Source organism: Mauremys mutica, chromosome 2, assembly GCF_020497125.1.
Source record: "Mauremys mutica isolate MM-2020 ecotype Southern chromosome 2, ASM2049712v1, whole genome shotgun sequence".
NCBI lineage: Eukaryota > Metazoa > Chordata > Testudines > Geoemydidae > Mauremys > Mauremys mutica.
In genome coordinates, this window is record NC_059073.1 from 244189549 (window position 1) to 244214540 (window position 24992).

The window sequence follows — 24992 nt, forward strand, 5'->3', positions numbered from 1 at the left end:
TTCCACATGATTTTGTTAGGACATTTCCATTTTACGTTTTTCTAAAGAAGTTGTATCACACACATACCTCTTCAGCTGCTGCTTCTGACAGCAGGCCTTCTTTCTGAGCACAGGTCACATGGAAATAAGCTCTACACATGCCAGCATCACAACTAATGCAAACACCAGTTCTGGCAAAACGAGGGTCTTCACAAAAACTGCATTCCTAACACAGAAAAATGGCAAAATTAACTACAGAGTAAACACTACAATAAAGATTCAACATTCTATTTTTAATTTTTTTTTTGCATAAATGAAAGATAATTTAGATGTCTTCTATACAGACAGACAAAGTCTGTTAAATGTTACTAATGGATGGATTTAAGCTCATGCGGTATAGCAATAAGGCTAGCTATCTAAAATGGGATTCTCCAAACTTCTTTTTTTTATTCCTATATTCCCTTTTAACAGGTATAGTACAAAAAGACTTGACATAATGCTGGCTCTTCTTGTTTTCTTGCACTGGTAGGTTTCAACTTAAACTCTGCACATTACTTTGTTTTATGTGACTAAACATGCCTTGTTAAAATTAAGAAGAAATTAAACATAATAGACTTAAACAAATGATCATCTGGCTAACATGTAAGCAATAATCATAATAGTAATAAAATCAACGCAGTAATCCTTATTTGGGAAGGATCCAATTGCATTAGCAACTTTATAAACTATGCAGATAAACTTTATAAACTATACTGTGGCACCTTATAGACTAACAGACGTTTTGCAGCATGAGCTTTCGTGGGTGAATACCCACTTCTTCAGATGCAAGAAGTGGGTATTCACCCACGAAAGCTCATGCTGCAAAACGTCTGTTAGTCTATAAGGTGCCACAGGATTCTTTGTTGCTTTTACAGATCCAGACTAACACGGCTACCCCTCTGATACTTTATAAACTATGCAGAATCACCTCACCCAAAAATGCAATATATTCCAGGTTGGGGAGAAGCTGTGAAAACACAGCAACACACAACACTATACAACTGTTTAGTCATGAAATGAAGAATACTGCATTAAACTGTATAAAACTGGAGCTCCAGAGGGAATTCAGATAGGCAGAATATAAAATAATTATCCATATTTTCATTAGAAACTGAGACTCACTCTTTATTGTAATAGGGTTAGTGTTTTATTTTGCCAACATATTGCAGTGCCTTGGGTCACTTACTCTGCCCACTTGTGAAGAGTATTGCTTATCCCTTTTAAAGCTTGTGATGTTCCCAAATTACTACTTCTGCTCCTATTAAATAGTTATGTCAACAAAAAAACTAGCTATTATTTACAATAGCTGCTGTACAGAGGTTGCCCACTTCTATAACAGTGCTGAAAGTTTTGGAAGACTCATACTAGACATGCTGGAGAGCCACTTCCAATACACAGAGGCTGCTCTTCAACCATCCTGGCATAACAGTCTTTGTTGGTGGTGGTGGTGGTGGTGGTTAATTTAGTACTCATGAAAAGTCCCACATTGATAGCCTTGGGATTCAAATTTTACATGCACCAAATGGGTACAACAAGAGAAGCAACAGCAAAATCTTCCCCACATGGCCTGACAGCTAGAGAAACAACATTTGGACATAAGAAAACCAATGAGCCATCTACCAGAAATCCTTTGGTCTCTATTGAGTGCCATTTTGTGCCAATTGTAATGGTAATTTGAGTGCTATGCACATACATCCTCTTATGAACTGGACTGAGAACAATTATATTTCACATAAAAGTCCACTTGGGGATGGGGAGTATATTTTTCACTCAGACTCCCATACACTCCTCAACTCTCTACATTCAGACTTTGGCAGACTGCCATTAACACACATAACCAGGAGGTAATGAGTGTCTCCAGAAAGAAAGAGAGAGGGGGAAGAGAATGAGAAACAAAAGAAAAGACAAAAGAGGATGCATACTTCTGTTTTTATTGCATTTCCAGCCCTGAATCTTATTGCATTTGTTGCAGAAACAGAATTACAAAAAGCTAATAAGATATGCTATGCCATATATGTAGAGAAAATAAAACTATACCTAGGTAAACATGTCTCTTCTAGTCTTACCTTGGCACCATACTTAGAATAGTTCATTTCAGTAAGCGTTACTGGCCGCAGCTTGTCAATATCGCCAAATGCCACTCCTGGAACATAGAGGGCACAAACAATGTGGACCCACCTACAACAGCAGAAAAATTAAGCCATTATCATCAAGAACAACAACATTTTGCTCTTGTATTGCACTCTTCATTTGCAGGTCTCAAAGTACATTACAATGGATTGAAAGTATTATTCACATGTCTAGATAAGGAAAATGAGTCACAGAAAGCCAAGGGTGTCAGAAACAGGAACACAAGCTCATTGACTCACAGGTGAATGGCGCATCCACAAGCCTCTGGTTCCTCCCTCCTATCATCTTAGATTTTTTTTTAAATTTGTTTTGACTTTTTCTAGCCCAAGTGTTGGCAGCAGCTTTCTTTATGTGGCTCATTGTCAAATACAAGTTCAATAAAAACCACAAGCATTACCTCTCTCTCCCCCTAGTACGGTTTGGCTCAAACAATGCAATATTTGTATGCTGACTCTCTTGTGGGGAATGAAGGGAAGCTGCTCCCAAAAACAGACAGAAACAAAAAGTCACTTTGCCAACCACTTTCTCAGAGGTGGTTTCTCTTCTTTTTCTAGATTTGTTTACATACTCTGAATGATCTGCCAAATGATAATGCAAACAAACACAGAAGAGAACTCACTAGACCTCCTAATTCCTGAAAGGGAGTTAAAAAGGCACTAGCAGTACTAAGCCTAAAATTATTTGAATGTTAAGAAAGAACCACCACTTCATCAATGAGTTTTGGAATTTGGTCCTTTACGAAGGGAACAACCAATATTCCTGGCAATATGTCCAGTGCTCTAGTAATTCTAAAAAAAATAAAAAATCTGCTGTATGATAAAACTTTCAAGCATCACTAAAAAAAATTATTGGTGTCTCTGGTCAAAAAGCCCTGTGGATAGTTATGCAAAACTAAGATGCAAGACTTCACAATAAATTACAACATACTTGACAGGTAAGCTTGAACAAAATAGAGAAAAAAGAAAATTTGGACATATATTTAAAGAAATAATGTGATCACGTTGTGCCAATGACAACCTTTGAAATATTTAAATAATGTAGTTAAAACTTTAGTTATGTGAATGATAGTAATTGTGGCAGCAACTGCTAGAATTAAGTCTGTATGTGCATTTCAATCTAAACTCATGTTTTAATCCACTTAAAGCTTTCTGAAATCTTCACCATTTGAGTTGAAATTACCTAGGTTTGGTCTAGGTTGAAAGGTGAATTTCTTCATAACTGTGGCCAAAAAAAAGCTCAGTGACTTTGAAGCACAAAGACAGTGGAGAGGAAAAAATTCCCTTTCCAAAAATCCTTGCAACATTTATCTGAACAGCTGTTTCAGCTCTAGAACTGAAACAGCTGAAATATCATATGGAAGCAGTCACGATGGAACATCAGTACTTTTAAGCATTCAGCGAATGCTGTTTTTTATTTGACCCATCAAGGTGCCTTCAGGTCCTTGACTACTGTGGCAAGAGGTATGGAGAGCCAATGTATGAGATGTCTCAAGAAGAAAGCATGGAGTCTTGCTGCCAATGAGTTTACATATTATCTCTTGGATGAGAGAGTATGGACAGGTTTTTGCTTCATGCTGTGTTAGGTCCCCAATCACTGAAGCATCTGAGACCCTCAAAAATTATAAAAGACGGTTACTCACCGTAGTAACTGTTGTTCTTCGAGATGTGTTGCTCCTATCCATTCCAGTCAGGTCTGCGCGCCGCGCGTGCACGGCATCTCGGAACTTTTTTACCCTAGCAACTCCGGAGGGCTGGCTGGCGCCCCCTGGAGTGGCGCCGCTATGGCGCCTGTTATATACCTCAGCCGGCCCGTCCGCTCCTCAGTTCCTTCTTGCCGGCTACTCCGACAGTGGGGAAGGAGGGCGGGTCTGGAATGGATAGGAGCAACACATCTCGAAGAACAACAGTTACTACGGTGAGTAACCGTCTTTTCTTCTTCGAGTGATTGCTCCTATGCATTCCAGTCAGGTGATTCCCAAGCCTTACCTAGGCGGTGGGGTCGGAGTGAGACGTGGCGGAATGTAATACCGCGGAGCCGAAGGCTGCGTCGTCTCGAGACTGCTGCACCAACGCGTAGTGGGAGGCGAAGGTGTGGACAGAAGACCAGGTGGCCGCTCGACAGATGTCCTGGATGGGAACATGGGTCAGGAAGGCGGCAGACGAGGCGTGCGCTCTCGTCGAGTGAGCGGTGAGGCGGCATGGTGGCACGCGAGCAAGCTCGTAGCATGTCCGAATGCATGCTGTAACCCATGAGGAAATCCGCTGTGAGGAGATCGGCTCGCCTTTCATACGGTCAGCCACCGCTATGAACAGCTGGGTCGAACGCCGGAAGGGCTTCGTCCGCTCGATGTAAAAAGCGAGCGCCCTGCGGACGTCGAGGGTGTGAAGCTGTTGCTCCCAAGGCGAGGCATGCGGCTTCGGGAAGAAGACCGGGAGGAAGATCTCCTGATTGAGGTGGAAGGCTGACACCACTTTTGGGAGGAAAGCCGGATGTGGTCGAAGCTGCACCTTGTCCCCGTGGAAGACGGTGTATGGCGGACTAACCGTTAGAGCACGGAGCTCAGAGACTCGCCTCGCCGATGTAATGGCGACGAGGAAGGCTGTCTTCCAGGAGAGGTAGAGCAGGGAGCACGTGGCCAAGGGCTCGAAGGGGGGACCCATCAGCTTGGCCAGCACGAGGTTCAAATCCCAGGCCGGGGCAGGACGCCGCACCGGCGGGTACAAGCGGTCCAGGCCTTTAAGGAAGCGGGAAACCATCTGGTTGGAGAAGATGGACCGACCTTCCACAGATGGACGAAAGGCGGACACTGCTGCCAGGTGAACTCTCAAGGAGGAGACCGCAAGACCTTGCTCCTTAAGGTACCAGAGGTAGTCCAGGATGGTAGGGACAGGGACTACGAAGGGATTGAGGCCTCACTGGTCACACCAGAGCGCGAACCGCTTCCATTTCGCCAGATAGGTGGAGCGAGTGGAAGGCTTTCTGCTCTCTAGCAGGACTTGTTGTACTGCCGAACAGTCCCTCTCTGCGTGGGTCAACCACACAGGTACCAAGCTGTAAGATGGAGGGACTGCAGGTTCGGGTGGCGGACTCTGCCGAAGTCCGCCGAAGTCCTGGGTGATGAGGTCCGGCCACAACGGAAGGGGGATGGGATCCCGAACGGAGAGCTCGAGCAGCAGGGTGTACCAGTGCTGCCTCGGCCAGGCCAGAGCCACGAGAATGACGCTGGCTTTGTCCCTCCGAAGCTTCTGCAACACTCGGTGTACGAGCGGAAACGGAGGGAAGGCGTAGAGGAGGTGATCCTTCCAGGAATACAGGAAGGCGTCCGACAGGGAGCCCGGCGAGTGACCCCGGAACGAGCAAAACAGGTGGCACTTCCTGTTTTCCTTGGACGCGAATAGGTCTACTTGGGGAAACCCCCACCTCTGGAAGATTGTGTGTACCACATCGGGACGGAGGGACCACTCGTGGGAGAGGAACGACCTGCTGAGATGGTCGGCCAGTGTGTTCTGCACTCCCGGAAGAAAGGACGCTTCCAGGTGAATGGAGTGGGTCACGCAGCAGTCCCACAGGAGCATCGCTTCCTTGCAGAGGAGGGAGGAGCGGGCTCCGCCTTGTTTGTTCACGTAGAACATAGCTGACATATTGTCCGTGAACACTGTCACACAGCGGCCTTGCAGGTGGGTGCAGAAGGTGCGACAGGCCAGACGGATCGCTCGCAGCTCGCGGACATTGATGTGCAGAGCGAGCTCCTGGGGCGACCACAGACCTTGGGTGTGAAGATCGCCCAGGTGAGCTCCCCAACCGAGCGCTGAGGCATCCGTGGTCAGAGTGGCGGACGGGCGAGGAGGATGGAACGGGACTCCCGCACAGACAATCTCCGGGTCTAGCCACCAGTTGAGGGACTCGAGTGTTGGCCTGGAGACTGTGACCACCATATCGATGGGATCTCGATGCGGCCGGTACACCGACGCGAGCCAAGACTGGAATGGGCGGAGGTGAAGCCGCGCGTACGCGGTGACGTACGTGCATGATGCCATGTGGCCCAGGAGGCGGAGGCAGGAGCGCACCGTCGTGGTCGGGAAGGAGACGAGGTCCCGGATGAGGGAGACAATCGTCTGATGTCGAGATCGCGGTAGGCAAGCTCGGTCCAACGAGGAGTCGAGGACCGCTCCGATGAACTCCACCCGCTGCGACGGGATCAAGGTGGACTTCTCGGTGTTGATGAGAAGACCGAGACGTCGGAAGAGGGACAGTATATCTGTCAACTGGCCCATCACCAGCTGTCGAGACTGTCCGCGAACCAGCCAGTCGTCGAGATACGGGTAGACATGTATTCGACGACGGCGGAGGGCTGCAGCAACCACCGCCATGCATTTGGTAAATACCCTCGGTGCGGTGGAGAGCCCGAACGGCAACATGGCGAACTGGTAGTGGCGTTGTTGACCAGAAACCGGAGGTAACGTCGATGGGGAGGATAGATCGCGACATGGAAGTAGGCGTCCTTCATGTCGAGGGCGGCAAACCAGTCTCCCGGATCCAGAGAGGGAATGATGGTCCCCAAGGTGACCATGCGAAACTTGGGCTTGAGCAGGTACTTGTTCAGCTCGCGAAGGTCCAGGATAGGACGTAGCCCCCCTTTCGCTTTGGGGATGAGAAAATAACGGGAGTAGAATCCCCTGCCCCGCCTGTCTTGAGGCACTGCTTCTATGGCACCCACGCTCAACAGAATCTGGACCTCTTGTAAGAGGACTTGCTCGTGAGAGGGGTCCCTGAAGAGGGACAGGGAGGGTGGGTGGGAAGGCGGGGGTGAAACAAATTGAAGGCGGTATCCCGACTGGACTGTTTGAAGCACCCAGTTGTCCGTTGTTAATTGGGACCACGCTGAAAAGAAATGGGAAAGGCAGTTGTAAAATAAAGGGGTAGGATCCGGTAGGGAGAGTGATGGGCCGTCCTCGTGCGTCCCATCAAAAGGCCTGCTTGGACCCCTGAGGGGCCTTAGAAGAGGCCTGGCCCTGGCTACGCCTATTGCCGGAAGGACGATGGCGATTTGGAGGCGGTCGCCGGCTATTGTACGGGCGGTAGCGTTGTTGGTGGAAGGACCGTGGGGGTTGATGCCGGAAGGACCTGCGCTGTGTTGCCAGCGTGTGCATCCCTAGGGTGCGGATGGCAATGCGACCGTCTTTCAGGGTCTGGATCCGGGAATCAGTCTTCTCGGAGAAGAGACCCTGAGTGTCAAACGGCAGGTCCGGTAGTGTATATTGCACCTCCGGCGGCAGGGTGGAGGACTGCAGCCAGGCGATGCGCCGCATCGTCACGCCGGAGGCTAAGGTCCGAGCTCCCGAGTCCGCAGCGTCGAGGGCGGCCGTGATGGAGGACCTGGACGATTTCTTTCCCTTGTCCAACATCGCCGAGAACTCCTGGCGGGAGGCTGTTGGCAGGAGCTCTGTAAACTTCGCCAGGGACATCATGATGTCAAAGACGTACCTGGCGAGGAGGACCATCTGGTTGGCGATGCGCATCTGTAGGCCGCCCGCCGAGTAGATTTTGCGGCCTAACAGGTCCATGCGCCGCGCGTCCTTCGACTTGGGCGCAGGGGCAGGTTGACCGTGCCTCTCCCTGTCGTTGACCGACTGGACGACCAACGAGTCCGGGGTTGGGTGAGTATAGAGATACTCATAGCCCGTGGGGGGGACTGAATATTTCCGCTCGACCCCACGAGCCATAGGGGGGATGGACGCAGGCGTCTGCCAAAGTGTGGTGGCGTTTTTCTGTATTGTTCGCACAAACGGTAACGCCACTCGCACGGGAGCCTCTGCACCGACGACGTTCGTGATAGGGTCCTCGTCCTCCTGAACCTCCGCCACCGGAAGAGCCATAGCCATCGCCACACGGCGAAGCAGGTCTTGATGGGCCTTCAGGTCTATAGGCGGTGGCTCCTTGGTAGACGCTCCGGCCACCGCCTCGTCCGGTGAGGAGGACGAGGACAAGCCCTGGACAGTGACCTCCGTCGAAGGACCTGCGGACTGTTCATCGGCTTGGTCGGGCTGCATGGCCCCCTCGCGGTCAGGCTCACGTGTAGGAGAAGGGGGCGGCCGGCTAACCGTCGCCTCTGGAACCCTGCGCTCGGAAGGAGGGGCTTTCGGGGGCAATGGCACCCCCTGAGCCTCGTACTGGGCCCATGGCACCCAGAATCCCCACTGCTGTGCCCCCTGAGGTTGGCCGTGCGGGGTAGGCGGAAGGCGGGCAGTGCTGTCCACCGCGGAGGCGACCGATGCAGAGCGGGATGGCCATGGCGGTGCCGAGGCGCTGATCGATTGCGCCGTCAATCGAGGCAGTCCGGCCCCGGACGGTGCCGAGGATCGGTGCCGGTCGTCACGGTACCGGGACGGTAACTGAGACCAACGCGTGTTGCGGTGCCGGGAGCTCGACCGGTGCCAGGAGCTCGACCGGGAATCGGACCTGCGGTGCCGTGAGCGGCTGCGCGGGGAACGGTGCTGGGAACGGTGCCGGGACGGAGACCTTTGTCGGTGCCGACGCGATGGCGATCGGGACCTGGTGCGACGCCGGGAGTGCGACCGGTACCGTGATGACGAGCGGTACCGGGACTTCGACCGACGTCGAGACGGCGATCGGTACCGCGATGGCGAGCGGTGCCGAGATCGCGATCGACGGGACGGTGATCTACGGCGGGACCGGGAACGTGACCGGGAGCGGGAGGGTCGTCCGTGCCGTCTGTCCGGAGAGGGCGGCCGGAGCATCATGGCCTGTTTTCCTGCCGACACTACAGCCCGCGCCAGCGGTGCCGGGGGCCGGAGGCTTGGTGCCTCTATGAGCTGTATTAGCTCACGCGCCAAGGAGAATGTCTCCGGCGTAGATGGCAGCCTGGGCTCGACCACGGTCGGTGCCGGGGAGCGTGGCGATGCCGGACTCGACGGCCCTTGCGGCGCCGGAGTCAATGACCCGGTGCACATCTTGTGCACAGCCACCGCAGGGGTCGCAGGTGGCGCAATTGTCTTCGCTGAGTCCTCAGCGCGGGCCTTAGCAAGTGCCTTCGCCAGCTTGTGTTTTCTTGAGGGCGAGAGCGAGCGGTGCCGGGTCTTCGGGGCCGCTGGCTGAGGCAGTGGGGCCGCGGTGCCGGAGCGGCTTGGTGCCGCCGGTGCGCTCTGCACCGAAGAAGCTCTCGGTGCCGGCGTGGCCGGTGCCGGGGGCTGGAGCGACGCCTCCATTAGGAGTTGTTTCAATCGAATGTCCCGCTCCTTTCGAGTTCGTGGCTTGAAGGCGTAACAGAAAGAACACTTATCTGTTCGGTGTCCTTCGCCCAGGCAACGGAGGCAGGCGTCGTGTGGGTCCCCGACTGGCATAGGCCTCTGGCACGCTGCGCAGGGCTTAAAGCCCAGTGCCTTGGGCATGAGCCCGCACCGGGGGAGGAAAGGGAGGGGATACCCCCCTTAACCCTATCCTAAAACCTAAGTAACTAACTATGAAAACTATCTACACTAAGTACTAACGAACTATATACAAAGAACAGTAGCGAGAGCTAGGGTAGTGGAGGACAGAGAGCACTCCACGGTTCCAACTGGCCGTCACGGGCGGTAAGAAGGAACTGAGGAGCGGACGGGCCGGCTGAGGTATATAACAGGCGCCATAGCGGCGCCACTCCAGGGGGCGCCAGCCGGCCCGCCAGAGTTGCTAGGGTAAAAAAGTTCCGAGATGCCGTGCACGCACGGCGCGCACACCTGACTGGAATGCATAGGAGCAATCACTCGAAGAAGAACTTATTTATTCTCACAACACCCTTGTGACATAGGGAAGTACGGATGTGTAACTCCTCCTCTCGTATGTATACATCAGAGTTCAATGTCCAGGTTCTGTAACCAGAGAATAGTCTGTGTATCAAGAGAGGCAAGGCATTGTAAATCGCCCTGCAGATGTTGAGATGTGAACCTCACCACCACAAGTCTGCAATGCTGCCCCGTGGTCCCTGAAAGGAGAAGAAATCAGGCCAAGCTAACATATAGTTGCAGCAACTCTGGACAAGCCAGAGAATAATCTATTGAGTCAGGTCCAAGATCTATAATCAAGTGAAGAAGGAGGTAGGCAGGGACAGCGAAGGACTCCTGAGTTTACTTGGTTTACAGACTCTCTTTCCCACCAATGCTTCCACTCTTTAAGAACGTAGTTTTCAGCTCCCTAACAGTGCTGATCATCCATTCATGGTAAAGGGCAAATAAGTGCTCTCATCCAGGAGTGTGTGAGCTGCCATAGCAAAAGGATGATGAAAGATCAGGCACAGTGTTACACTCCAGTGCCCAGGAGAGGGATTTCTCCCCTGAATACAAGTGACCTTGGTACTGCATGTTTCTTGTCTGAAAATGGAGCATCAGTTAACCGGAAATGTAATAAGTCAGTTTTATCTGTCACAGCTCTCCAGGCAGAGCTAACAGTAATAGTATTTAATCAAAAGTCTGGCAGAACAATGTGTGCTAGCACATACAAACTAGAGGTTAATTTATAATTCAAGCAGCCACTAATAATATGAGTGGCCACTTGCATTTAGATGGGGAATTGAAGTGTGAAGAGACTGTGTTGCCAAGGGTCACAAAGGAAGTTTGTGGTACAGGAAAGACTTGAACACAGTCAAGTCCTGTAGGCCAGTATCCTCATCACTGGACCATCTTTCCTCTCCACATTAATAAGTGTTGATTAATGCAAGGTTACTTAATAAAAGTTAGCAAAATCTATTATTTAATTATGGATGAGGTTTGCAGCATTCCATGCATCACTGAAGGCTCACTGGATAATAATGCAAGGCTGTTTCTGGTGCAGTTGATTCCTAGTAGCATCCTACTGTGCAGAAGGACTGATAGATTGATGAGGAGGTGGTATGGCTGTGTTGCTTACAACTAAACTAAAGTGTGGGGGAGAGAGGGTCTCTCATTCCAAAACTAGATCTGGGACAGTGTCCTTTTGATTTAAGAATGCCAAACTCATGTTCCTTCTGAAGTACTCGGATCTTTACTTGAGGAGACAGTGAACAACTCCTTTAACGAGAGTAGAAAGTAAAAAAGGGGAGGAAATATTTGTGTTGCCTTTGCCTAAAAAATTAGCACTCGATGCCAGCAATCTGGCCAAATATAGACAAGTGGTTAATCTTCCATTTTTGGTTAAAATAACAGAGAAAGTGGAAGCTAAACAACTCTCCTAGAGCCTAAATGATTGAGAATTCCTTGAGCCATATCAGTCAGGCTTCAGACCTGGCTGTAACATGATAGATGATGATCTTCTGACAATGGACAAATACCCAGGTTCCATACTGATGCTGTCCTAAATACCACTAACCACAAGGTTCTTCAATTCTCTTCAGTAGATGGGACTTGCCTTACAGTTGCCTCATTCTTTTCTCTCAGAAATTCCCAAGTGTAGTTTGGGGGTATCACTTTTCTGTCCTGAAGGCTCTCTTACGCAGGGTTCTGTATTATCACTCTTCCTATTACATGTGCATATGAGGCCACTGTCCCAGACATGCATGAAGAAAGACAAGATGCAGGGATGTAGTTTAATTAGGCTGCAACTTTATTAATTTATCTCAGTAATTCTCAACATTTCTGGACTATTTCAGGAGTTGGATTTGTTTTGCGTTCCTCCAAATTTCACCTCTCTTAAAAACTACTTGCTTACAAAATCAGACATAAAAATACAAAAGTGTCACAGCACTACTGAAAAATTGCTTATTTTCTCATTTTGTCTGTATGAAATTTTAGTTTGTACTGACTTTGCTAGTGCTTTTATGTAGCCTGTTGTAAAACTAGGTAAATATCAAGATGTGTTGATGCATCCCCTGGAAGATATGTTTACCCCTAGGGGTACATGTACCCCTGGTTGAGAAACACTGATTTATCTCATTCTGGGAATTATTTGACAATAAAGACTATAGCTCATTTCAGCACTCCATCTTCACTCATTTCCACTTCTTTGGTCAAGGCTCCCATAGGTACCTCACCATCCCCTAACATGGTCACAGCCCACTGCTGTGACCCCATCATCCTTGCCTTTTATGAGGGTTAAGAGGTTGGGGGAAAGGGGTTGTTTCCTTGCTATATCAGACATCAGGAGGCCCATCTCCATTCTCCAGCTTTTTTAAGTCCACATCCAACTCCAATTTATTACTGAATACCTGCCACTAGGTGTACCTACTGATCCAGGCATAAAAGGGCTCCATCCAACAGGACAAGCATATTCTCTCTCTCCTTTGTGTTCAGGGAGTGAATGGTTTACCTGACCCCCATTGGGCAGCTGTCAGCTCGGGTGATATCTACCCCCTTCTCTGCCCAAAAGAGGCAGTAACCCTTAAAGGACCTATGACCACTTCCCTTCTGGTTGACCAGACAAAACCCTCCTTCGAGATTGTAGGGATTGCATTGGAAGTGTTACTGAAGAAGCTTGGAATTAAGTGTTTTCAGTATGCTTTTGACACAGATCTTTCTCTCCATTTTGACTGACATTTAGGGTATGGTTGAGTGTCTCTCTGTGTCTGGTAATGACTCAGGCCTGGGTGAAGCAACCAGATGATATAGTCTGAGGGAATGCTTTCCACTAAAGAAAGATCATTCACAATTTGGGGGTCTTTTTGCAACTCCCAGCTATCATTAGTCAATTACAGAGCTAAGAGGGACAGGACAATTTTTTTCCTCTATCTGCATCACTGTCAACTTCCAGACTGTTCTCTAAGATGTAGACCCTTAATATCATCATTCATGCCTTTTCCATTTCAAGATCAGACTACTGCAATGTGCACTACATGAGGTACTCCGTAAGTCTCCACAGAAACTGAAGCTGGTACAGAAGACAACAGTCCATCTTTTAAGCCAAGTATCTTAACACAAACACACCACCAGATATTCAAAATCTGAACTGGCTACTTTTTGGTTACTTGCAGTTTCAGGTGTTGGTTCTGAAGTCCTAAATGAAATGTGATACAGACACAATTGAAACGTGGACATTTTTGAGGTATAGTTATCTATTGCATTTTGGCCCCTAATACTATTAGACCATCACAGTTACTTCTGCCCAGCACTTAACATTACACACTACAAAGCATGTCAGTAGGTCACACATTTCTTTGCTTCGGTAGGTCAAGCTCTTTGCATACACCAGGGGCTCTCTGAATCTCTCCATTTCCACCACCCCCACAAGTTCCTTATGTGCCATGCTCCTATCACCATCAATTTCCATTTCTCTGCAACAGTTCCTCCATCTCTTATGCCAGGGGCTGTGTATGTTCCCTGTTCCCTGCACTGTCAGGATATCTGTGCTCATCCATTCCCTCCTCTCCCACAATGCCTAGAGCAATGTGTGCTCCCTTATTTGTTCCTTTCCAGTGACTCTGTGCTTCCCGCATTTCTTGTGCCACATGACAAGATACCCTACATTCTCTCCCCTGCCATGCACCCGCACATGATAGTCTCCCATTCTCCCCCCATGCAAGCGCTGTGCCCTCCATTTCACATTCACACTTCCCAGATATCAGGGCCTGTGTGTGCCCCCTCTTCCTCTGCATCTATAATTTTTTTTTTCATTCAGGCTGTCAACATTTTTTACTCAACTGAGACATGGACGAAGCTGAGATGGGGGATACTGTTATGAAGAAAGATGTTAAAGGCTGCCATCAACTGTTCTTTGATCTACAGATAATTTAGATCTGATTGAAACCGATGGGTCTGCTAACCAGATGTCAGGGGCTCTATGTACCCCTCATTTCCTCCTTTCCAGTTTTCTTACTTTCACCAAAATCAATAGGATTCTGTCCATTGAGGTTGAGAACATTCCATGACATTTTGGAATTGATCAGATGTGGCATTCAAACGTTATCACATTACATCCAAATAGAGAAATGCCATCAATTTGAGCATATGGCCTCGCAAATTCAGCTAAAATATAAATAAGTTTATTAAAGTCTCTTTATTATAATTCAAGCCCAATGAAAATGTCAACATGAAGTGTAAGAAGTAGACTAACAAACATTATGTTCATCATTCTCCATTGTTCAGCATTCTATGGTCATGTTGATATCAAAGAGAAAAGTCACTAAAAGGTACAACAATGGAAAACAATGCCTATAAGTCACTACATTTGGTTAAACCCATAAGGATTTACCAAGCTGAGATAATAGAAACTACAACTGTGATCAAATAGAAATGTTTTATTGTACAGTAGTTCAGTCACTGAAGTATTTAAATATTTGTATAAAATGCAGATCCTGTTTAAAGCAACGCATCACCATTGTTAACATCCAAAAACAAGTAATTCACTCTCCTTAACTTTAACGGAGAAATTCACTTTAAAAAGTGAGGACTTTGTCTTAAATTGTAAAGATGATTCATCCAATTAATTGCACAGAAGTGTGTTTTCTGGGGCTACAAATGTGGTTTTTTCCACTGTTTATTAGGATTCTGTGCCTATACATGCAGGAGTTAGTTAATATGATTTGTTTATATAAACTACAATTATGGTCCAATGCAAATGAAAAGATAAAGTTTAACTTAGTCTTTTTTGTTATTTTAAAAAGAAAGAGAGCTAAACTGTCAGTTTGCAATCTATTCCATAGCAAGAGAGAGCATATTGTCAGGCTGTTTCTGTAGCAGCTAGGATGGGGGCTGTAACTCGGGGCCTCAAAAACTTCCTCTCCGTTCTAGTCTTTCCCACTGTTCCAGAGAGGCAGTAAGCTATTCCACATCTGTACTTATCACAATGTATGCACCCTGATGCACCAAGACACTGGACGTCAGGGGGTGTGTGGAATCAAAATTCTTCCCACTTGGAGCAGGCTCTGTGAACCTGATTCTCCATTGCAAAGGAAGTAGCACCAGAGTGCACCCATTTAGCAGGCAGCTGATCCCCACTCTGCTCTCTTGCACTAGTACACAGGACCAGCCATGATCAGGCGCAAAGTGTTCTCATTTTTATACAGTGTATTTTTCTTAAATAAATTATATTGTTTAATCTATGTACATGCCAAACAATTCAAAATGTTTGTCGTTTATGGGTGTCAAAACTCTTTTTGTGTATGTCAAGTGTCAGAACCATGTAACACCTTTTTTCAATAGAATGCTATCTGATATCATATGCAGAAGAAGTCTCATAACCTTGAGATTATGTTAAAAGAAGGCCTGTTTTATTGTTACAAAAAGCATTCTGAATTCGATAGGTTTTCCTTTTTTGCACCATACCACTGGTTTAAAATGTGTTAGACTGAGAACATTTTTATAGGGGGAAGTGGAGAAATAGTTACACATCTTCACAATTATCTACTATTTTTTTAAAAAGCTAACGTTTTAGTTTAAGATTTTTGATAGCAAGTTTTAATACAACTTCCCAAATGCACCCTGCAGAGTTCAATATAAAGATACACATCTTCAACAAGCAGCTGCTTCTCAATTTAATTTGCACAGTTTTTTCGTGCTCCACTGGTGTATTAAATGCTGCTGCACTCTGTAGGAGTTTATCTATGATAAACCCAACAGCTGGCTGCTTGCTTCAAACTGACCTTCTCAAAATGTTTTAGTACATGTCACGCAAGTATTACAGTATTACAGATTTAAACTGCCATTTCAGTGTGATTGGCACACAAGTGTCTCATTTCCTCAACCACCTATATGCGAACTCCAACCTGAATCTTTATTAAAAAACATACAGAAGTCAGTCAAGTTCACAGCTGAGGCAGTTTCAGCTGCATTTAATACCAGTTCTAAATATTTTCCTGCTCATTTGTTTAGCTGCACATGTTTTAGAACCTTGTAATTAAGACAAATTGGGTAATCAAAGAAGAATAATCTTCCTTGTTACTTTAGCATCCATTTTGCTTGGAGCAATGATGACAGATGCTGATTAGGGAAGAAAAAGAAAAAATCAACTCAAAACAAGGACAGGACAAATTTCATATTCTAGGATAATACCTTTTGGAGAAAAAAAGATTTTAAAAATCCATCTTTATGTTCATGAAACTGGGAAGTTAAGACAAAAAAAAAAGATTCTTTAGAGAAAGTAGGCATTTCATTAAAGTAACTATCTACCTTTCACTTAGCAGAAAGAAAGAAATTATTCTGACTTGATTGTGAAGAGAAATTGAACAGGTTTGGCTTCACCTATACGTAATTTCACATCACAGCACTGATGGATGTCGAACATAGCTGGACATCCTCTAAAATGGTGGAAGGTGGTGGAAGGAGGATTCTGTTATTTAATATTTATACTACGGTAGTGCCTAAAGGCCACAACTAGGTTGGGCTCCATTATGCTACACACTATAGAAACATAATAGTGGACAGTCCCTGCCTAAAAGAGTTTGCAATCTAGAAAATTAATTATGATCGCGTCAAGATACCCATTCTTACTGAAGACTGAAACTTCCAGACAAAGATCTGGAGTAAGGGGATGAAGGACTTTTCACACTGAATCTAACAGTTCTTTTGCACATGATCTCTGCTCTTCAGGAGGAAAAAAACTGACCAACCTACAGGTTGAGAATCAATTTTTTAAACTCCATAAGCGTCATAATGTCTCCATGTCCCTTTCAGCTTTTCCCCCTACTTGTTACTTGAACTAGAAATGCTACAGAGGTTACTATGCTTGCTTACTTTCATGCTCTGGACCTATCCTCCGTGGGTCCAAGATTGCCATAGCAGACATTTTCTGAAATCAAACAAAAGAAGTGAGCTGGGAGGGTCCCCTTAAGTCAGCAGTCACTAATGGAGAAAAGAATCTTATCCAACTATGTTGCCACACTGTGCAGAGAACCAGTAAAATGAAGAAATGCTCCCACATTAATCAAGTCCACTCTAGCATACAAAATATTTAAGCACTGTTTGTGGTTCATTGTTTTTATAAAGTATGTGACCGTGTAATTAAAGACTGTCAATGCACACATACAAGAGGGATGAATTAAGGTTGCATACACAGCCTTAATACTGGCATCTAGCTTCTGAGCACTTACCTTTGCAACCTTAATGTTCTTTTTAGCATAGGCTGTGTGTGCGCAATTTATTCTACTAATATTACTACTGCAACTTTTTTTAATTCTCTAACTGCTAATTGTGAGGAACAGAATTGTTCCAAATTGTTCAATACTTTTAAAATGTAGACACAATCACTGGAGACTAGATTAAGAACAAACTTATTGTGTTTGTTATCAAGACACACTTCAGCTAAGGTTTCTGGAGGTGTTTGAGACCCCTGTCCTGCTAATAACTTAAGCATGTGCCCTAACTTTATGCATGTGAGTAAATCCATTGACTACAAGGCCTAAATCACTGGTCTATTTTTTTAAAATGCCATGGTGGGCAACATTAAAGATTATGGTTTCCAGTATCAAGCTGTTTCTCTTTGTAGGTAACATTTTCCCCTCTTCCCCAAGACTAAACTCATATTGTGCAGAATTTTCCTTGATATCAAAGGTAAAGGGGAGATATGGCCCTAAGAAAGTTAAAACACTAGCACAATTTTACCTGCAAGAATTAAACCCATTAATGTTATTCTCAATAACACTACATTTACAGGAGGTGGAAAACTCTTTTTGTTACATAATGCTGTTTCTAAGGGCCTCATTCTGAATGTGTTCACCTTTCAATGACTGCAGGGTCACATCACTAACGTAGTAGCATAAGTAGAAAACTGAGAAATAAGTTGGGCGGGAAAGCTAAAAGTAAAAATGAAACAAAGTCCTTGGCTGGGAGAGAGAGTAGAACATTAAGCAGGCAGCAGGAAGAAAACATAGCTATGTTCTTAGAACACATTATATACAAAACATGCATACAATGTTTTATAGCACTTTAACTGAAGAATGAGAGCATACCTGCTCATCAACAAAGGAAAATGAAAACTTGTCGTATTTAACTTTGCAGTTTTTACTACTTCCTTATGTTTTGTGCAAATATAACTGGATCACTTTTGTAATACCAAAATGTTTGGCTCTCAAAGGGATTTAGGAAGAAAGTTATTAAAACCAGCCTGAATTTAAGCAGATACCTGAAAGTGGAAAAACCAGGAATTTTATTAGTAAATAATGGCACAGGCAAAGTATATCAAAGACCCTACTTTGATGTAAACACATAGCTAATTATACTAGCTTTAAAATATACAAAATGAACATTCTCTCTGTGAATGCACACTGAAATTGTGAAAGATTTCACAGCCATTTATGCTGCTAGGATTTGAAGGTCAGTGTGCTTATAGTACTTGAAATAATAATACATATTTACCTGGTTCTTTGACTCATTCATCATAATCACTAATAAGGATCCTCAGGACTGTTACACCTATGCAAGTCCAAAAGACACAGTGGCTCAGCCTGGGTTAAAACACTACCTTGACATTAATGTCCTTGCCAACTATTTGTACTGTCTTCCTCTGCAAAGATTAATCACTGAAGTGTTGATAGGAGGCCTAGCATCTGAAAACCCTCCAATTCTTTGAATATCAGACAAGTTTCAGATGTGTGGAAGCATATGTGTATATGATGTGGCAACAGCAGTGACCTTGATGGTCAAAGATATCCTGCTGATAAGAGGTCAGGCAGCATTGCTAATTCTGCCAGGATTTATTAAAGGATTTATTATCATCAATATCCAGTGTTCTTGACTTATTTTTTGAATCTGGTAGGGAAAGAAGAAATCACTTTAGAGTGGTTCTGTTCTTTCTTGTCATAGATCCCAGAGAATACTGATGAGAGAGTGCTATTCCTGTCTGAATGCTCTTAGCTGGAGGGCCCCACGTGAGCTTAATATTGTTACCCCACTTGATCAACATGGAAAGCTATTAGGAGAAACAGAGAGGTAATAGGAGGCACAGATATCTTGACTGAGACATTTACTTGCTATCCCATTATCTGTCAGAGATCATCACCAGCATGACAGGCTTAAGCAGAGTCTAGACAAGACTGAGGTAATGCTAACTGACAGGAAGCAACACACAGAGGAAAATGATGAAGTCTATGAGCAATCCCATAAATTATTACATTTGCTTGCCATTTCTCAAAGTGGTCTGCAATCTCAGTCTTCTGCATCTCTAAGTGGTCAGAAATGTCTTTTTCCATCTTGGGGTAGCCAAAAGTCTGTTTTTTTATTGCTGGTGCAGACTTCACTATGTTCCTACATGCTTTTGTTACCTCTAGAATAGTGCTTCAATGCACCCTATCCATATCCAACCACCAGTGCAACAGAAACTCCAGCTAGTGAAGAATGGAGTTTTCTGCCATGTGATAAAAGCGACCAGCAGGGGCATATATATTATAAGGGTGCTCCACACTACACAATGGTTATTAGAAAAATTCTGGGTAAAATTCAAAGTGTTGGTTAACATCTACAAAACCCTAACTGGCCAAGGCCTAACTACATCAAGACCTCTCTGACTAATCATACAAGCTATGTTTGCCCAAAACACTTCAGATAAATTATGACAGGGTGAGGTTCGAAGAAGCTAGCTTCTTGGTAGCATAGGCCCACACCTTCCGAATTCATTGCTGCCAGAAATTAAACTAAACCCAAACCTCACTATATTCATGAAACTATGTTATACGTTCCTTTGTTAAGGGTTTTACATAATTGCTGGTTCTCTTTTCCTGTCATTTAATCTACTGATTAATCTACTCACATCTCTTTTTGAAGTCTTGAAGTGGGGTGGGGGCGGTTCCACTGGGTATTTAGCTTCCTACACATGTCTGTTCCAGATATTTTGGTGGTGAAAGCAGTATAAATGCTTGAAATACATAAAATAAGTAAATCACTTTCTACCCCTCTAATTTCCTTGACCCTTTAAAATATTTTTTCCCTAAACTGAGCAAGAAATTCATGGCCATGAAGGGAAGATTTCTCAGTATTGATTAATGTATGTAACAATGTATGCTGACTGTATATATCAGTGAACATCAAGATTTATTGCCTCCTGAACTATATATTGACCTCTGCTTCACCTCAGTCTATTTTTAGTTTATAGGGCAATAAATTTTGATGTTTAAATCAACCAAACAATATCTGCTTCCTATTACATCGGTGTAAAGGATATTAAAAGTATACAAAAATTAAATGTTGGACTAGAAAATACACGCATTTTTCTAAATCAAAATGGGAAAAAAAGATCAGCTCCAATACTATTTCACTTATGCTATTGTCCCCTAATGAAACTCACAAGAGTAAGTCCAGGATTGTGTATTACATATTTCACTTTTACTTTTAAGACTGTGGCAATATCAAGTTTGAATAATCACTTCTGAAACCTGACCTGCCAGCATCGGTCTCCTTGAAGATTCCATCTTGATTGGGACACAGTTCACAGCTAGGAGATACCCCACATTTGCATGCATCACAAAACCAAGGTTCAGTGGAGTTTTCTGAAGCTGAGCTCATAATAGAATCACTCTCCCCATCAACACCATAGCAACCTACAGACAGAGAAAATAAAGAGCAACTGAATACAAAAGGAGGTACAATTATTTCAAAACAGACTTCAAGGGACACATTTTCAACCCAGCACTAAACAGGCTTTATGCAAGCACAACTCTGCACCCAGGCAAAGGTGAGTATCTGAAAAATCTAGTCCTTGAAGGTGACTTCCAAAGGAATTTTTTTTAATTGGGCTTTTGATTTTTACTTCTCCAATATATAAAGAAGGCCTGAAAAGTGTTTGTTTATATGTAAAAATATGTTTTCTCTGATTTGTATGTTTTTTACCACAAAAATACCAAGACTGTCCAGTTTGTTCAGCCCTAATTTGGTAAGATTTTAAGGGTGAACTATAACATTTTACTGAAGGAATAAGAGTGTTGAATCTTTAATAAAGGCTTCCATTATTCAAAATGTTAGTCAGTAAAAATTAAATTGGCATTAAAAAGGATTTCAAACAGCAATTAAAAATCCTCTCACTTTTTTAACTCATTATGTCATGATTACATTAGTTCTTCAGTCAGTTTACAGTCTCCCAGACAGGAAATGACCTATTCATGTAAAAATAGAACAATTAAGAACTTTTCGGGCCTTCTTTTTTGTACATCATAAATAAAAAAGTGCACTAGCTATTTTTTCCCTGTTCTGGATCACCTTTAAAATGAAAATGTAGAACATGAATAAATGCATCAAAGCAAAAACAAAATTCTAAATAAGTAAATGTAGCAGTATGGAAGGAAGAATAATAAGAGAGCAGTATGGAAGGAAGCACAGACACTACTGTAGACATGGACAAATGACATGTCAAGGTTGGCATAACTGGCAGAGGAAGGGGAGAAAGAGTGGAGGAGAAGGTGGGGTAACATGAAAAGAGATTTGAATGGATGAGTTATGAGAGGCAGTGGTATACTAGGACTTTTCTAACAGAATTTCCCACAAGATACCACAAAACTGAAAATTGGATGCAGAATTTGTAACTGCACACTAAAAATAGCAAACATCTTATTTGATAAATACACAGAACATTGGCTTTTACTTTACCTTTCCAATTTAAAATTTTAAAATAGATTATGATCTTTATTAACACTTTATCAAAAATAGCCAGCAAAATTTGAGAGCTGCAAAACAGTTTATTTTATCCATCAAACAGAAGTTTGCAACAACATTGCAGCCATATAAATGGTCACTGGTAACAGCAATGTGCTGTATAAATAAATCAAGGTTTTAAAAACAAACTTACAGTGCAACAGATTTGGCAATTTTCTGCAATATATATGAGAAATCTTACTGTATTAAGTTTATGTATCATTGTGGGCCAGTGATTATATGTAACTCCCTGGGGGAGAGTGAATACTGCCCTCAAGGAATTAAGAACAGTGGGGGATTATTAGGCAAATTCACTCAGGATGTAAACACTGCCGGTGAGGTACCAGCATCTGGAGAAGTTTGCACATAGTGGTGGCAAACTGGATTTGCCAGAGACCAACATACAAAAAAGGACTTTTGGATAAACAGCCTGAATTTGAACTGACTCAGGGCCTTCTTTACAATCCAGCAAACTGATAAAAACTTTTGTCCAAGGGGGAGTCCCAATCCTTAGGGAAGGGTCTAAAGGACTGACTCCTGCCAGAGCTCCTGCTGGAGTTGAGGGAGGAGGGGAGTGACTTCTTGTAAGTTTTTTATTAAGCATGCATGTAGGTTTGTTTATATGCTTTCTCTATAATTGCTTTTACCTTAAGAATAAATGTGCTTGCTTAGAAAGACCTGTGTGGTAACTTATAGCAATGGGCAATTATGCAGTTTACAGCCTCTGAAAAGAAAGCAAACCACAGACGCTGGCCATTTAGGCTATCTGGCTTGCTGAGAATAACAGTGTAGGCAAGGAACTCTGCAGCCTGGAAATAACCCTGGTCAGTAGGGAGAGAAATATAGATCTCCACCCAAGAGAGATGACTGCAAGGGAGGTGGAGGCTTCACCATGTGGGGAATACAGAGGCAGTTGCCCTGAACTTTGACAGGTAATATGTATCATATCATAATAGCACAGAATATTTAAAAGTTGTGTATGTGTACTTGAAAGAAATCTAATTTGCCTACAGTTACTTTTTTGGAATGTTACACAAACATGGAATGTTTTTGGAGCGTTACACAATCTTCTTTATCCCCAAAATCTCACATATATCATGTAAAGTTAGGCTCCCAGATAGGATTTGCAGGGCTCAGGAAATGTAGTAGAAACACCCCCACTGCCACATCAGACCTATAAGGATAGTGTAGGCTTCCTTGTCTACGCTCATTTCTCTATTCTTGCTTAAAACAGCAGGGTTAAGGGACTATCTCCCTCCATTCTGCCATCCCAAACCCAGCAAAAAAATAAAAAAGCTACAGATAAACAGTAGGGAAAATCAAAGCATAAAACATACAAATATATTCAAATCCATCCTCTTCATACAGTTTTAAACTTCTCATAGCTCCTGATTCCCCTTCCACTCCCATCACTAATACATCACTCAGAATGATTTACTTAACCTCTTCCAACCCATCTCTTCTCTTTCGTAAATAGAGCTTTCTCCACCTTCTACTTACCACATCACATAACCATGTCTACCATTCTCCCTAATCATCACGTGAGCCTATGTTGCCCTTTCCTTCTCCTGCACCCCACTGCCCTTTCCCTCATCAAGACAATAAGTCAACTGTACAGAAGAAATCTGCAAGTATTTTACACCATTTGGAATCAAAATTATAAAAAAGGTAAGGAGGGGTCACCTCTCAGCCAGTTTTTAATGAAAACATACGTAAAATGCTTATGACAATTATACCAAAGTTCTCCTTAAAATATATATATTTTTAAAACCCAGTTTAATAAAATTTATTCATAGCTGGATTTTAGTTGGTCTCAAAACATGTCACAGTATTCTCACGTTTGTGAGTGTCTCATGCCAGAACAATTAAAGCCTCAGTTACAAAGCTGCTCTAACCATCACAATGCATTCTACGGCCAAAAATTAAAAATAATTTCCACAAACTTTTCTTTGTTGCCCAGATGGCACTCCCTTAAATGCTGTTTATTCAGTTACACAGAAACTGGGGAATTTGCATGAGCTCTTCTGACATTTTAGCTTAAAAGAGAATGTTAAAACTGCATTAGTAGTGAGCCACTATTTCCTTTCTGAACACTATTTTTCTCAATTATGAAGCTGTTTAAGATACTCCAACTTTTAAGCAGTGGAATTTTGAAGACCTTTTGTCTTTATTGGAATTTGTCAAGTTAGAGAACATTAACTTGCATTTAATTTTTTTCTTTTAAATTTGACTTGTATTTATCTAAGTTCTCAAGCATAAATCATGGTTCATATTAACAAGCGTACTTTATACAGTCAAATTAGAAACATGCCCAACAAACTGATGTAGTGTTTACATTAGTATTAGTTTTACCATGTTATATTACATCTCACCTTACATATGGCAGCTCTTAGCATTGTAATAAAGGAAACTAATGTTCAGAGATGAGTGGGTTAAAGTTTTAGTTAAAACAGACGTTTCATTAACAGTGCAGATGTCAATGTGGTGTGTTGTAGCTCAGATGCTGTACATATGGACATACTAGGAATACCTAGATAAACAATACATAGCTGAACAGATCTGTTAGTCTTCTCTGCATCAATTTGTACTTGTCCTCAAACGTCCATCATTCACTGCCCAAAGGCACCTAAATTGGAGTCCTTTTGCTTTTATTACTGAAAATTACTTATATCAGAAATTAAAGATTCATGAAACAAGCTTCAAGATTTAGTTACACTAAAGAATTGACTACCCTTGTTTTAAATTTTCCTGCATGAATTATTTTGTCTCCTTTATTTTCAGTTTTGTCACACATTAGGGCCTGGGCAGGTTGAGATGGTATGCTTGTTATGACACTGACCTATATAACTTGATAGAAAATTTCAGTGAAATAGAAAATTAGGTACAAGCAACTTCCACCAAGCACTTAGGAACATTTGTTTGCAATAAGAGGCCTTGTTTGAAACTGTTAACAGCAGCATTTCCATATCTCCCTGAACTTTTTCAACCGGATCAAAGAGATTTTCTTGTATATATTTCTCATGAAACTTGTGTTTGTTTTTTTCAGGCAAAACATAACTGAGAATGTTTTGCAGAGATTACTGTCTTTTCTTATACAACCTAGCCATTTATGTATTTCTGAGATCAATGGAACAGCTTATGAGAGTGACTGAATTGGTTGCAAGAATAAACTCTTATCTACAAAAACAGATGAAATCCCAGAATATTTGAAGACAATTTGGTCAGGGGGAAAAGGGGAAGAGGAGGGAGTTTACAGCTGTAAAACAAAGAAAGGTACCATGAATCCTGTCAATGACTTTACATCAATAAAACAAACAAAATCATGAT

At 43.6% G+C, this 24992-nt stretch overlaps 1 protein-coding gene across 8 annotated transcripts in view; it reads right to left on the reverse strand.

The window, feature by feature from the left end:
* The window catches only part of PHF14 (PHD finger protein 14), a 286241-nt gene that overhangs the window by 214343 nt on the left and 46906 nt on the right, over nt 1–24992 (reverse strand). For all 8 annotated transcript variants that reach the window (XM_045005266.1, XM_045005262.1, XM_045005263.1 and 5 more), the window contains exons 5-7: nt 20419–20578; nt 2085–2196; nt 68–205 (exon numbers count right to left, since the gene is read on the reverse strand). In XM_045005266.1, the coding sequence (XP_044861201.1) occupies nt 68–205; nt 2085–2196; nt 20419–20578 (410 nt within the window). The remainder of the gene's footprint in view (nt 1–67; nt 206–2084; nt 2197–20418; nt 20579–24992) is intronic.